The sequence below is a fragment of the Panicum hallii genome, chromosome 3 (assembly GCF_002211085.1).
Source record: "Panicum hallii strain FIL2 chromosome 3, PHallii_v3.1, whole genome shotgun sequence".
In the NCBI taxonomy this organism is placed as follows: domain Eukaryota; kingdom Viridiplantae; phylum Streptophyta; class Magnoliopsida; order Poales; family Poaceae; genus Panicum; species Panicum hallii.
The window spans coordinates 10,357,620-10,369,774 of NC_038044.1; the positions used below are offsets into that span (position 1 = coordinate 10,357,620).

The 12,155-nt window shown below is 53.2% G+C and overlaps 2 protein-coding genes across 4 annotated transcripts; one reads left to right on the plus strand and one right to left on the minus strand.

The window, feature by feature from the left end:
• Positions 1–682: 682 nt before the first annotated feature.
• LOC112884967 (mitogen-activated protein kinase kinase kinase 7-like) lies at positions 683–3,616 on the minus strand. The gene is made up of 2 exons (XM_025950618.1): positions 1,066–3,616; positions 683–952 (listed from the first exon to the last, which is right to left on the minus strand). The coding sequence occupies exons 1-2, from the start codon at positions 2,999–3,001 to the stop codon at positions 783–785; spliced, it is 2,106 nt and encodes a 701-aa protein (XP_025806403.1). The 5' UTR covers positions 3,002–3,616; the 3' UTR covers positions 683–782.
• Positions 3,617–7,707: 4,091 nt separating this feature from the next.
• LOC112884766 lies at positions 7,708–11,710 on the plus strand. 3 transcript variants are annotated; one of them, XM_025950316.1, is made up of 3 exons: positions 7,723–7,866; positions 8,492–8,549; positions 9,144–11,710. In XM_025950316.1, exon 3 carries the CDS (start codon positions 9,379–9,381, stop codon positions 11,335–11,337), a length of 1,959 nt encoding a protein of 652 aa, XP_025806101.1. In that variant the 5' UTR covers positions 7,723–7,866; positions 8,492–8,549; positions 9,144–9,378; the 3' UTR covers positions 11,338–11,710. The 3 variants fall into 3 exon arrangements, with proteins under 3 accessions (XP_025806099.1, XP_025806100.1, XP_025806101.1); XM_025950314.1 differs by lacking the exon at positions 8,492–8,549 and having other exon boundaries at positions 7,708–7,866; XM_025950315.1 differs by lacking the exon at positions 8,492–8,549 and having other exon boundaries at positions 7,717–7,866; positions 9,141–11,710.
• The last annotated feature ends 445 nt before the right edge of the window (positions 11,711–12,155 follow it).

Genomic DNA, 12,155 nt, shown 5'->3' on the forward strand with positions numbered 1-12,155 from the left:
GATAATCATCGTGACAATTCATTGTGCTTTTTCCCCTGGTGACAGCTTTCTGCGTGCTTTATAGTACTTGTCAGTGTGATAATCCTAGTGACAATCCTCGTGTGACTGTATGTTTACTCGTCTAATCGTCTGTTTAATTCCTGAACGTGATTGCAAAAATGCCGCAATAAATGTTAGGATTTGATCTTCTATTCGAACTAATGTTTGTCTACATGTCTGTTTAGCCTGTTTACATATCGTGTAAATGCTAGCCTGTTTACGTGCCGTAGTGGCTAGCTATGTCCGAAATACTGCATAGTGGCTAGCTGTATCCGTCTAATCAGCCATCTATCTTGTTTAATGACCGTTTAACCTGTTTAAATGGCTGTTTAGTCTGAATAAAGAGCTAATATGTGTCCGTCTAATCAGCCATCTATCCTGTTTAATGACCATTTAACCCATTTAAATAGCTGTTTAGTCTGAATAAAGAGCTAAATGGTACGTTTAACCTATTTAAATAGCTGTTTAGTTTGAATGAAAAGTTAAATGGTAGGTGGCCGACTGTTTATCCTTTACAGTGTCTGTCTAATCAGCCATCTATCCCGTTTATTAACCGTTTATACTGTTTAAATAGCCATTTAGTCTGAATAAAGAGCTAAATGGTAGGTGACCGAGTTTAGGCTAATACTGATTCGAACATGTGTTGACGTCTGTGAAGTGTGAAGTGATTGTCACAAAATCATTGGTCTATTAGACAAAAATGTCATCGAAATACAACAGCGCTGATCCTGCATTCTCATTGCTTATGCTAGTTCGGAGTCTGAAGCGTGACCCCTGCCGGAACCGGGAACGCGCCGCCGGCTGGACGGTACCACGGCAGAATTCAGATTGCCGTCGGACTTGATCCTCTGCGTTCGTCTGATGACCTGCGGCTGCCTAACTACCCCCATCGACTTGGACTTCTGCGGCGGCCCTGCAACGCCATTCTCATACATAGCAAATAGCATCATTGTACAAACCAGTAGCACCGGACATGGAGCTGGAAGCTCTCAACGACGACAGGATCAACATGGACAGAGAGCTTGCCTGCTAGCCTGGAGGTGACGTTGCGATCCACCTTCCTCGGCGACGCCCTGCTGCTGCTCCGGTCCGACAGCGACCGCGCCGTGCTGCGGCTCGACATGGACAGCGCTTCCGTGTCCGACAGCACCGCGCCGAGGCTGCTGCCGCTCTCGTCCCCGCACAGCGAGTTGCCGTCGCTGCTGGAGTCGGAGGCCTTGTCCCTGCCGATGTGCAGGATCGCTGCCCTGGTCCTCTCCTTCTCCACGACCCTGTACGCGAACATCTGGAACGGCACGTCGGAGACGCGCGGCGCCGCGTTCCCGGTTTGCCACGCCGGGAACCTCCTCAGCAGGTTCGCCTCGATCTCCAGGTAGTCCACCGACGGCACGGGCGGCTGCGCGTCGGGCTGCGCCTGCGGGTCCGCCGGGTTCAGCACCAGGAACCGCTTCACGTAGCGGAGGACGCGGCAGATGGACGCGAACGCCGGCCGCTGCGCCGGGTCGCCGTGCCAGCACCGCTTGGTGAGGTTGGTCAGGTACTTGGGCGCCTGTAACGGGAACAGCGGCCGCTCGCCGGCGCGGATGTTCTTGCTCATGTGCTCGCCCTGCAGGTGGTTGTCCTCGAATGGGATCTTGCCGGTCAGGAGCTCGAAGCAGATCATGGCGAAGCTGTACACGTCCGCCTTCTCGCTGCACTTGGCGGCCTCCTGCTCCAGCACCTCCGGCGCGTACCAGATGCAGGGATTGGCGGCAGTGGCGTTATTGGCATTTGCATTGGCCAGCGCTCTCGGGCTCGGCCTGGGGCTGGCCGCGGTCACCGTGGATGGCCCGAACCCGGCGACCTTGACGTGCAGGTGCGCGTCGGCGTGCCGCGTCTTGACGAGCAAGTTGGACGGGTTGAGATCGCCGTGGTAGATCTTCTTGGAGTGCAGGTACTCCATGCCGCGCGCAATCTGCAGCATGGCGTCGACGACGACCACGGGCGGCAAGGGTATCCGCCGCTTGGCGCTGTTCACCTCCTTGACGTGGGAGGCCAGGTCCTTGGTCATGAGCTCATCCATAAGGAGGAAGAACTCCCTCTTGTCCTCGTCGTGGAAGCAGTACCGGCAGTACGCCACGTTCGGGTGCGCCACCAACGTTAGCAGCGCGACCTCGGCGCTCACGGCGTCGGCGTCGGCGCCGACGAAGTGCTTCACCGCGAAGGCCTCCCCCATCCACTGCACCTCCTTGAGGTTGCCCGCGAGGCGCCTCCGCACGTGGAAGTCGCCGTGCAGGAGCAGGGACGCCGGGTGCACCTTCCCCCGCGGCGAGGTCAGGAGATCGGCGAGCCGGTGCTCGTTCCGCGTCAACGGCTCCGGCGAAGCCGGGCTCTTCCGTTCCTCGAGGAGCTGTGACAGGTGCCACCTGTCCTCCTTCCACGCCGCGTCCATCCTGGCGGCGAGCTCGCGCGTGGCCAGGTACCGCCCGCCGAGCCTCTGCCGGAACAGCCTGGGCTCGAGCATGTCCCTGTCGTAGTCCTTGGCGAACAGCAGCCGCCTCCGGGCGAGCTCGTCCGGGTCGGACCCGGTCACCTCTGAGACGGCCTCGACGGCCTCCATCACGACGGCGACGCTCCAGAGCAGGCTGTGCAGGTGCTGCTCGACGCAGTCGGCGCCGTGCGTGAGCGCGGCAGCGCGCGCCCACCAGCTGTCGCGCGGCTCGAGGCAGTGGCGGACGTAGCCCTCGGCGTCGCGGACGGCGCGGTGGAGCTCCCGCAGCGGGGCCTCCAGCGGCTTCCACTTGGCCAGGCGCTCGTGGAAGCGGAGGTGGGCGCGCACCTCGGCGGCGACGGCGGCGAAGGCGAGCGCGCAGGCGTCGGCGAGGAGGCGGCACTGGCGCGGGTTGATGCGGAGGTCGTCGGCGAAGGCCATGAGCGCGTGGACGCCGCCGAGGGCCTCGCCCACCTGGCGGAGCTGCTCCATGGGTCGGGTCGGCGATCCTCAATCGGTGCTCATCCTTTGGGCCTCCCCCGGTTTCGGCGCCTGGAGGGAGAGGAGGAATGGGAAGATGGTTTGCTAAGAATGGACGCGCACCCCCTCTGCTGCCTTGCAGCTCTCCTCCTCCAAGGCTCCAAGCGTGCCTCTGCTCGTCCACTCCAACGAGACCGCGTCGCTTGATGCCGCTCCGTCGCTCCAGCCATTGGCGCGGCATCCGCCGCTAAACGAAAATGGTGCGTATCGCATGCAAGGCCCAAATAAGATTCTGGGCGCCGAGGCCCGAGAGCCCACGAAGGAGACGAAACTTACAATTGATCCTTGGACTAGCTACAGCCTACAGAGAGCTGATTTGCCACGCCGCGTTATGCTGTTTGGGATTCTCACCTCTAATCACATCACATCGCAATACGAAAAAATCGGAATAAGGCTAGCCGGAGAGCAGAGACCAGGCGTTCACAATCACACGCTCCCATCAGTGTCCACTCCGAAGAGCGCAGGCTCAACAACCAACCACACACCTGAGGCGGAAACTGAAACAGCAAGGTGGGATGCGGACCGCCTGCCTCATCGCTGTCTGAGAACCCTGCACCTTCTGTGATCTGCAATGAACCAGGCTCAGTAAAATATCTGTACTGCCGCACAAACGAAATCCGCTTTGCCACAGGATTTGGTACCGTTTTTGTTTGACTAGAATGCGCACCGGACGTCCAGATCATGCGTGATCAGTGCACAAGTCCAGCCCGTCCTCCTCCTCTTCCTCTGCTGCTACTCTTTTTTTATGCGGTAACCGCGCACATCAACTCGCACACGGTTTCTCTGCAACTCACGACCTTGTCCGTTCTAAATTCTCGCGTCAACTTCAGCAACTCATGAGCACATCTGTTGCCTTTTCCCCCTCTCTAAAGCATGCTAAAGGTTCTTAACAAAGTAACAAATCCTGTCTGAAGTGATCATTGCATACTAAAAGTAATTTTATTTTGCAGCATCACCAACGCATAGCATAACCTCTCAAAGAGTCCATCCTTGCAACAGCATAGGCAGAACGAGTATACGATCGCTGATAAGGTTACCTGTCTGTCTGTCCACCCGTTTCTTTTCTTGATGTGCGCAGAGCGAGTGCCCCCACAGAATCCAACAGGGCAGAAAGGAACACACGGCGGCTCCATGGTGGAGCAAAAGGCCATCGCCAAATGCTACGCGATGCATGTATCAAATCGGAGAGGAAAGGAGCCAGGGCGGCCGGGCCTCCAGGCCACCACACTCACACACAAGCACATGACACAAGTGCTGGGGATATCGCTTTGTGCCACCCGTGCCTTTCTATCCCGAGGGAAGATCGCCCTGACAAGGACGCCCTCAGTGCCCTCCCCATCCGTCAAATCTGCGTCGCCTTTGATGAACACGGGGGGAAAGATCGCGGGCACTTTGGCATCATGCGTCGTCATGCGGCCACAAAAAGGGCGGTGATCGCGGCGATTAGACTCGTCAAACCCCGTCGTTCTCCGCGTAATAATAAACAAAGCGCATTGTTATCTTAGGATTGTTTCGTTGGTGTTAGGGTTTGCGTTGTGTCCGGGGGATCGGATGGATCATGGATGTGACCGGGTCAGGCTCAGGTCAGCAGTGAGATCACCCATCCATAGTGGGCACCTCGATCACCTTATGAAACCGCACTGTTCCATTCCATCATCCTTATAATCGTGGTGTTATGGTGCTGCTTTTCATTTGCTACACACAAGGCCACCACCCCACCTTGTGGTGTCACTGTTTACTCTTCTTCGACCGATGGTCATTCTTTCATTCTTTGGCTCTGGTCTGATGTGATCAAGATGATCAAGTTGCTTTGATCCAAAGTCCAAACACATAATGGTAGCATTGGTACTAGCCCTTTTTGGGCCCTGCGATAACTATACCTCTTTACTAGCCTTTGCCTTTACTAAAAGAATGTTAAGAGCTAAGGTTTCTGAAATTGCTCTTTTGTATACATACTCTATTTGTCAGGTGTTAGCAGCTACTAGCATGTGGGCTGCCATGCCATGGCAGAGAAGGCGACAAGTGGCATGGCAGAACAGCAGGAAAAGCAAGCATCCGCTGGAGAGAAGAAAAGGGCACCGTCGCCTACGCGGAAAGATCAAAGATTCCTGGGCATCAACTAACATGACAGCAACATAAAAATATGTAGAGAGAGATGGAAGGCCCACGGAATACAGGTGGCTACGCATATGCACACAATGACAAATATGTCTTCGCCCCCGTTTTAGTATAGTTTACTGAATTACTGCTAAATCACAGGGTTAAGACCTACGCAATGGAGTTTGTCGATAAGCGAGGCTGGATTTCTAGAATCAAACTTGCCCCCATCGACCCGTGTCCAGAATTCTTGCAAGTCTACTTCATCCTCGTGCTCATTTTGAGCTAGCATGCAAAAAAAAAAAACTCCCACCAATAACAATGCTGGTGCAGTGAGCAAACAGCAAAATTAAAGTTTATAGCTGGCACTGTGGCACAATAGAGTGCGAGACAGCCAAAAAGAGTGGATACTGGGGCAGCACTGAGAAACACTAACAGCTTTGCGGTTCGTGCCAACACAGAAGATGTACTGTGCATGTTTGAGGAAAAGAAGAAGAAGCGAAGAAGGCATCAGGAAAGGATATGCTCTCCGGAGCCGCCCAGGTTCGGCCTCTCTCGTCCATGTTTCGGCTCCACTCCCAACTGTGAGCAAATGCACCGCACGCATGGAACCGAAATGGCTGGTTTGATGTGGACATGCCGAAAATCTAGTGACCAATGTCCCAACAAAAGTAGAAAGAAAAAGAAGAACCGCAGTAGATGGCTGGAAGACGTGTCACGTGTGGATTGTTTTGTTGTTTAGTTTGGCGCAAAAAATCCATGTTTGTGCCAGATGAGGTGAGCACAGTATCCTGACATTTGTCAAATTTTTTTGAAAGGCGACATTTGTCATCAATATGCATATATTTTCCCAAATCTTGCATGCAAAAGGAAAAGGCTGAAGCACTGCGTGTGAAGAAAGGGGCCGCTGCTGAAATTGGCACTGCTCCTTTTCCCAGTGGAGGATGGAGGACGGCGAGCACGCACACTTGGCCATCGGAACAGGGGAAAGACACGTGCAAATGCTAGCTACTCTCCTACGCGGCAGCTAGGTGGCTGTCGAGATGGAGTGGTCTTGCTCAACGAGCAGACAGGCGGTAGCATTAGCATATAGCATATGGGTAGCGCCACATTATTGAGCTGGATGATGGGTGTGGCTGGAGATAGATTCCCCATTGCCGGCTGCCGCGAGCTCTGGCTCCTCCGATCCTGCTTATCCGCCTATCTGATGGCCGATGCCGGCCAAAAGGGGGGGCTAAACATAGCCGGCCGCCGCCGTCCTGTCACCGATCAGCAACGCGGAATTTGTTCGGTCAGGCAGCGGGAGGGGGATCCGAAAGGGGCGGCCATGGGCAGCTCGCCAAGCTCCGCCGTTCATCAGTCAGTTGCCCCGGTCAAACCATTACCTAAATGCACTTTCTGTTTTTTTTTCTTCTCTCTCTCCCCTCCTTTTGAAACGAAAATACTAAACATGTTGCAAAACGTCATGAGATTGGAGTTGGGTTAGATGGGGGTTTATTTAAATCCGATCATATCGGATGTTTGATGCTAATTAGAAGCAGTAAATGTAAACTAATGATAAAATAAATTCCATAATCCTTAGATATCGCGAGACGAATCTATTAAATCTAATTAGTCCGTCCGTAATTAGCCCATGAGATGCTGTAAATATATGCTAATTATAAATTAATTAGATTTAATAGATTCGTCTCGTGAATAAATCTTATAATTGGTATTAAAATATTCGAAATAAACTATAGGAACCAAACGTCTTGTAACCCGTGGCCTACATTTTTTATGCAAGTATGTGATCTGGAGCCTCAGCCTCAGGCAGGTCGCCAAGAAGAAGAAGGAAAGGGGAAAGGAGGCAAGGGGCGGCGGCCCCACCGCGCGCGCACAACGGGCGGTGGCGAACCGCTGCCGCGGCCGTGGGGTGTCCGCCATGCGCGCACGCGGGCTGTGGCTGGCTCATCCCCCGCGCAGCGCCGCGCCCCGTGACACGGAGTCACGGACACGCGGGCCCGCGCGACAGTATTGGCCTGGGACGCGGGGCCGAGGCGGCGGCGTGCGGGCGTGGGCGTCGGTTAAACGTTGCCGTCACCCACCCACCGACCCTTCCCCGGCCGCCGCCTCTTTTAACCACCGTTGTTCCGTGCCACCGCACCGGATGCACGCACGCATCGGCCTCGCGCACTCGACGCCACGCACCACAGTAAAAAACGCGACGAATGACACGGTGGCAGAAAATTACTAGCTCCGTAAAAAAAAGATCAGCACCGTGAATTTTCACAGCTCGCTGCTACTAGCAGTACTGTGATTTCTGGATGGAGATGGAGACACGTGAAGATATCGGTGGGAGAGGCGTAGGGGGAGGGGACCAAGAGCCGGACCGGAACAAGAGGAGGCATCGTCTTTTCTCCGCGCCGCGGCCACGGACGGTGGCTGTTGGCCCGCCTGGCCCTGGCGTGGCCGCAGGCGGGTGGCTGCAGCCATTTGCCGCGGCCGCGGGGGCGCGGCGCGGCGCCACCCCACCACGTCTCCGCGCGCCTTATTATAAGCTGCCTCCCCCCTCGCGTCCTCGGTTTTTTCCTGCGCACACCAAACCGCCCCCCATCCCCATCTCTCCCTCCCTCCCTCCCGACCCGCCTGCCGCGCCCGCCCGCGCGCAGCCGCCGCATCCCTCGGTCTCCGACCTTCCTCCTCACGGGCTCGCCGTCCCTCCTCCCGCTCCGCCGCCGCAGGTGAGCCCGCCGCTTCGAGGCTCCTTCCGTTACCCCGTGCTGTTTGTGTGCGTGCGTGCGTCCCTCTCTGCTCTCTCCATCTCGTTGGATTCGGTGCTGGATTGGTAGAGGGAAGCGTGGCAGATCTTAGCTTTCGTTGGTATGGCGACGGATTACCACCGACCGGGGTGGCCGGGGAGCGGGGAGCCGAGCCGACCCGAGCCTTCCGTTCCCTCCCGGAGCTGTCCGTAATGCTATTTGCACGTTCTCGCTGAAACTCCGGCGCCAATTCCTTCCGTGACGGGAGAAACGAGAGTTTCTTATTGTGCTATATATGTTTATTTCCTGGTTTGATGTTAGGTAGGGATCTAGTCTAGTTTCGGGGGCTCGATAGCCAGCGCGCTGCTTCGACGAGAGGTGCTGATTCAGGACGGATCTGTAGCCACTGCTGTCCTGCTATGCATTTCCAAGTAAATGAGGATTTGTGTTCCTCTACGTCCTTGTGCTCCACGAGATCCTCTGTGCCGATTAGTTTAATTTGGAAACAGAGTTTGAGTTGAAATCGGTTTCAATTTTTTTATACAAAAAAGAAAGAAAGATGAACTTGTTTTTTGTCCTTGTTAATTTGTGAGTAAATTTCGTGCAGGTACTTTAGGGTTGATACTTTATTTTTAGAAACAATAGAGGGGGAAAATACACACAAGGTAAAAAATGCGTCCTTGAGCTACCTGTTCTTGTCGGACAAAGTGTTTATAGTACTAATCTGATGTAATTTTCTGCCAACGACAGACGAGAAAGTGGCTATGTAAAAAACACGCACGAATCTGCACTGCAAGTTGTATAGTGCGATCTGCATAGTACCTGCTACATGCATTAGACTGCAGTTGTCCATCTATGCAGTTCTGTACTGTTGTTTTGTATGGTCATAGTTGCCATCATTTTTTTACCAACCAAACCTTTTCCTTTTTGTGCCTAGTGGTCACCTTTGTTGACCTTTCTGGACATGATATAAGCAGATTTGAGAAGAAGAATTCGGAGTTTTATGCTTATAACTGTTGTATCATAATTTTTGTACTGCCAATCACCACGCTAGTCATGTGGAATTTGTCCGGTGAGCTATATTAAAACTCTTGCCTAAAACATGGAACCTCTATTTCTCTCTAAACTATATGGATTTGCGGTGCTAGTATTAGCTGTTTGTCCATTGGAACGTGTGATTTATCTAGCACTGGTATGGCTTCAGATTCTAGCTTTCTCTTGTCCTTTTCTAATCTACTGTTCCTTTTCTGTACCAGCAGGTCTGTTGGCCCTTCTAGAAACTGAAGCTCAGCTCAACCTCATCATTCTCCTCTCAGTCTTGAAAGTGGCGAGAAATGGATCGTGATGATGTAGCTGGCTTTGTTAGTGGAGGTTGCAAAAATTTCTGCCGAGACTTCTAAGTTCTAACCCAGTAGATGACAATAGAGTTTTGATTTCCGGAAGTCAGGCAGCAGGTTCTTTTCATTTCATATTTGGTTATGTTTCTTGATTGGAATGGACAGGGCCTCCCCAAACCTTGGATATGGTGGTAATATTAACTCCCTGAACAATCTTTGTCACTGGAGCACAGTTCAACAAGCAGTTGAATACCAAGATACTGCCATTGACATACTTGTGGATTCCAACTTCTCTAAGGACAATACAAGAGCACTGAAAAGGAAGTGGATTGATATGGCTGGAGTTGAAGTTCCTGAAAATCCACTGCTCACCCTTGGTTTGGGCCGTTCACCAAGTTCCTCCGAAAATAGCAAAGTTAGCTCCCCCACAGCTTGCATAATGTCTCCATCTTCAGTGAAAGAGACTGATGAGGAGTCATCAATGGATCTTGGTCTAAATTTCAATCTTTGTCTTGGTCATGATATGGTACATCATCACAAGAAACCACATCCTGGTGCTGAGCACACGCCATCAGCAAGTGCTCCAAAATTGAATCTTCAGTTAAGTTTGTCCACCTGTTCGCCTGAATCAGCTGTGACCAATGCAAGTACTGCAGCATTAGATGTTCATCATGGCTTAGAGACAGTGGTGCCTAATTCGGTGACAGATACTACCGGGAGAAAATTAGAACCCTCTAGTTGGGTTTTTGGGCATTATATGGCTTCATCATCATATGCTTCTGAAGCAGCCTACAGCTTTTCTTTGGGAAAAATACCCCAAAAGGTTGATGATGCTGTGCCTTCCCCAGATGTCTCATCAGCCATTACAGCGAGTGTGAAAAGCCCAGCTGCCTGTACTTCCGGGGCAACTAACCCCCTAAAACGCAACACAAATACTAAATGCTGTCAGTTCCCAGGATGTGAAAAAGGAGCAAGAGGAGCCTCTGGGTATTGTATAGCCCATGGTGGCGGGAGGCGATGCCAAAAACCTGGTTGTCAGAAGGGAGCTGAGGGAAAGACCATCTATTGCAAAGCTCATGGTGGTGGTAGGAGATGCCAGTACCTTGGTTGCACAAAGAGTGCCGAAGGTCGCACTGACCATTGCATAGCTCACGGTGGTGGTCGCCGTTGTAGTCAGGAAGGCTGTTCACGTGCCGCACGTGGAAAATCTGGCCTGTGCATCAAGCATGGAGGTGGCAAGAGGTGCCAGAGGGAGAACTGCAAGAGAAGTGCAGAAGGATTTTCAGGCCTTTGCATCTCACATGGCGGTGGAAGGCGTTGTCAGTTTCTGGATTGTACGAAGGGTGCCCAGGGAAGCACAATGTTCTGCAAGGCACATGGTGGAGGGAAGCGCTGCACATTCCCAGGTTGTACCAAGGGAGCTGAAGGTAGCACTTCTTTCTGCAAGGGGCATGGTGGAGGTAAGCGCTGCTCCTACCAGGGTGGTGGTGTATGCCCAAAGAGTGTCCATGGTGGGACGCAGTACTGTGTTGCTCACGGTGGTGGGAAGAGGTGCTCAGTTTCAGGCTGTACCAAGAGTGCTAGAGGGAAGACAGAATACTGTGTGCGCCATGGTGGTGGTAAGAGATGCAAGTTTGAGGGTTGTGCAAAAAGTGCGCAGGGGAGCACGGATTTCTGCAAGGCACATGGAGGTGGCAAGCGCTGCTCATGGGGCCAGGAGGGTTCAAGCTTTGGTGTCGGTGGGCCGCCATGCGATAAATTTGCTCGCAGCAAGATCGGTCTCTGTGCAGCTCACAGTGCTTTGATTGAGGACCATTGTGTCCATGGTGGCGGCTCATTGGGTCCTGCTATCAAACAGTTTACGACTGATGCCAAACCTGATGAGATGAAGATTGCTGCAACAAAAGGCGATGTCGACATGGCAAACGGTGGCAACGAAGCCATCATGGTATGGGGCGACCATGGTGTTCCGACAGACCCCGGCACAACCCCGTTTCCAGAGGGTAGGGTCCATGGCAGTGGGCTGTTAGCTCTACTCTCTGGAAGAAGTCATGGTAGCACCAGTTGCCCTGAGAATGGCGCCTCAACTTCTGCTTCCGTGCGCTCCTGGATGTGATGTGAGGGAGGTACAATTTTCATGGAGGACTGCTTCCTGTATTGTGTTTGGTGGCGACTGGCGAGCCGAGGGTAGTATTGTTGTTGTCTCGCAGTCACCGGGGTTGATGCCGGGGATGCTTGAATTCACATAAATGGCTATCCCATGTAGCAGAAATAAGGGGTAGCCAACTTGTATTGTGAACTATGTTGGGTTATTGTAATTAGTGTTGCTGTGGTGTCTCTCACTGTGTTGCGCGTCCACGTTGTTTACTGTTCCGAGGCTGCTGTTAGCAGGAATTTACTTTTTCATTGTGAAGAGTTTCTCTTGTAGCTGGTGTCATAAACTTTGCGAGTTTGGTGTCTCAAGTGAAGAGCAGAAAAAATTTCGGTCAGCCTGGTGTCTTTTAGTCGTGCATAGTCTGAAGTCTGAACTCATCACGCTTTCGCTGCTGCTACTGTGTTGGATTTAAGAGGCCTGGACGACTAAGGATGGCCAGTCGGTTGATCGTAAAGCCATGGCCAGGCACCACTTGTTGAGACAAAGCTCATCCCTGAATCTGGTTTCAGAGCAGCATTCCGCGGCTCACACGCAAAGTCCTGGGATGCCACCTTGAGCATTTGTCTGAGCTTGTGTCTGGCGGAGTGTGCGCCGGCGACTGAATGGTACTACTAGTAAACTGTGGCGGATAGAGGAACCAAACAAGTCCATGCCTGAAAACCAGGCGGCTCTGCCGGCGCCGCGCCCAGCAACCTGCATCCCGTGCCGCGGCCGGCGCCCGCTGCAAGTTGCCCGGGATCTGGAGCCCAGCTCCCCGTCACGGGCATCTCGCGCGGCGG

Bases quoted from the DNA above. Each gene is read 5' to 3' on its own strand.
- LOC112884766 (XM_025950314.1), top strand. From the start codon at position 9,379: ATGGACAGGGCCTCCCCAAACCTTGGATATGGTGGTAATATTAACTCC.
- LOC112884967 (XM_025950618.1), bottom strand. From the start codon at position 3,001: ATGGAGCAGCTCCGCCAGGTGGGCGAGGCCCTCGGCGGCGTCCACGCG. The intron at 953-1,065 runs GCAAGCTCTCTG...ATGGCGTTGCAG, and splicing joins CGTCACCTCCAGGCTAGCAG to GGCCGCCGCAGAAGTCCAAG.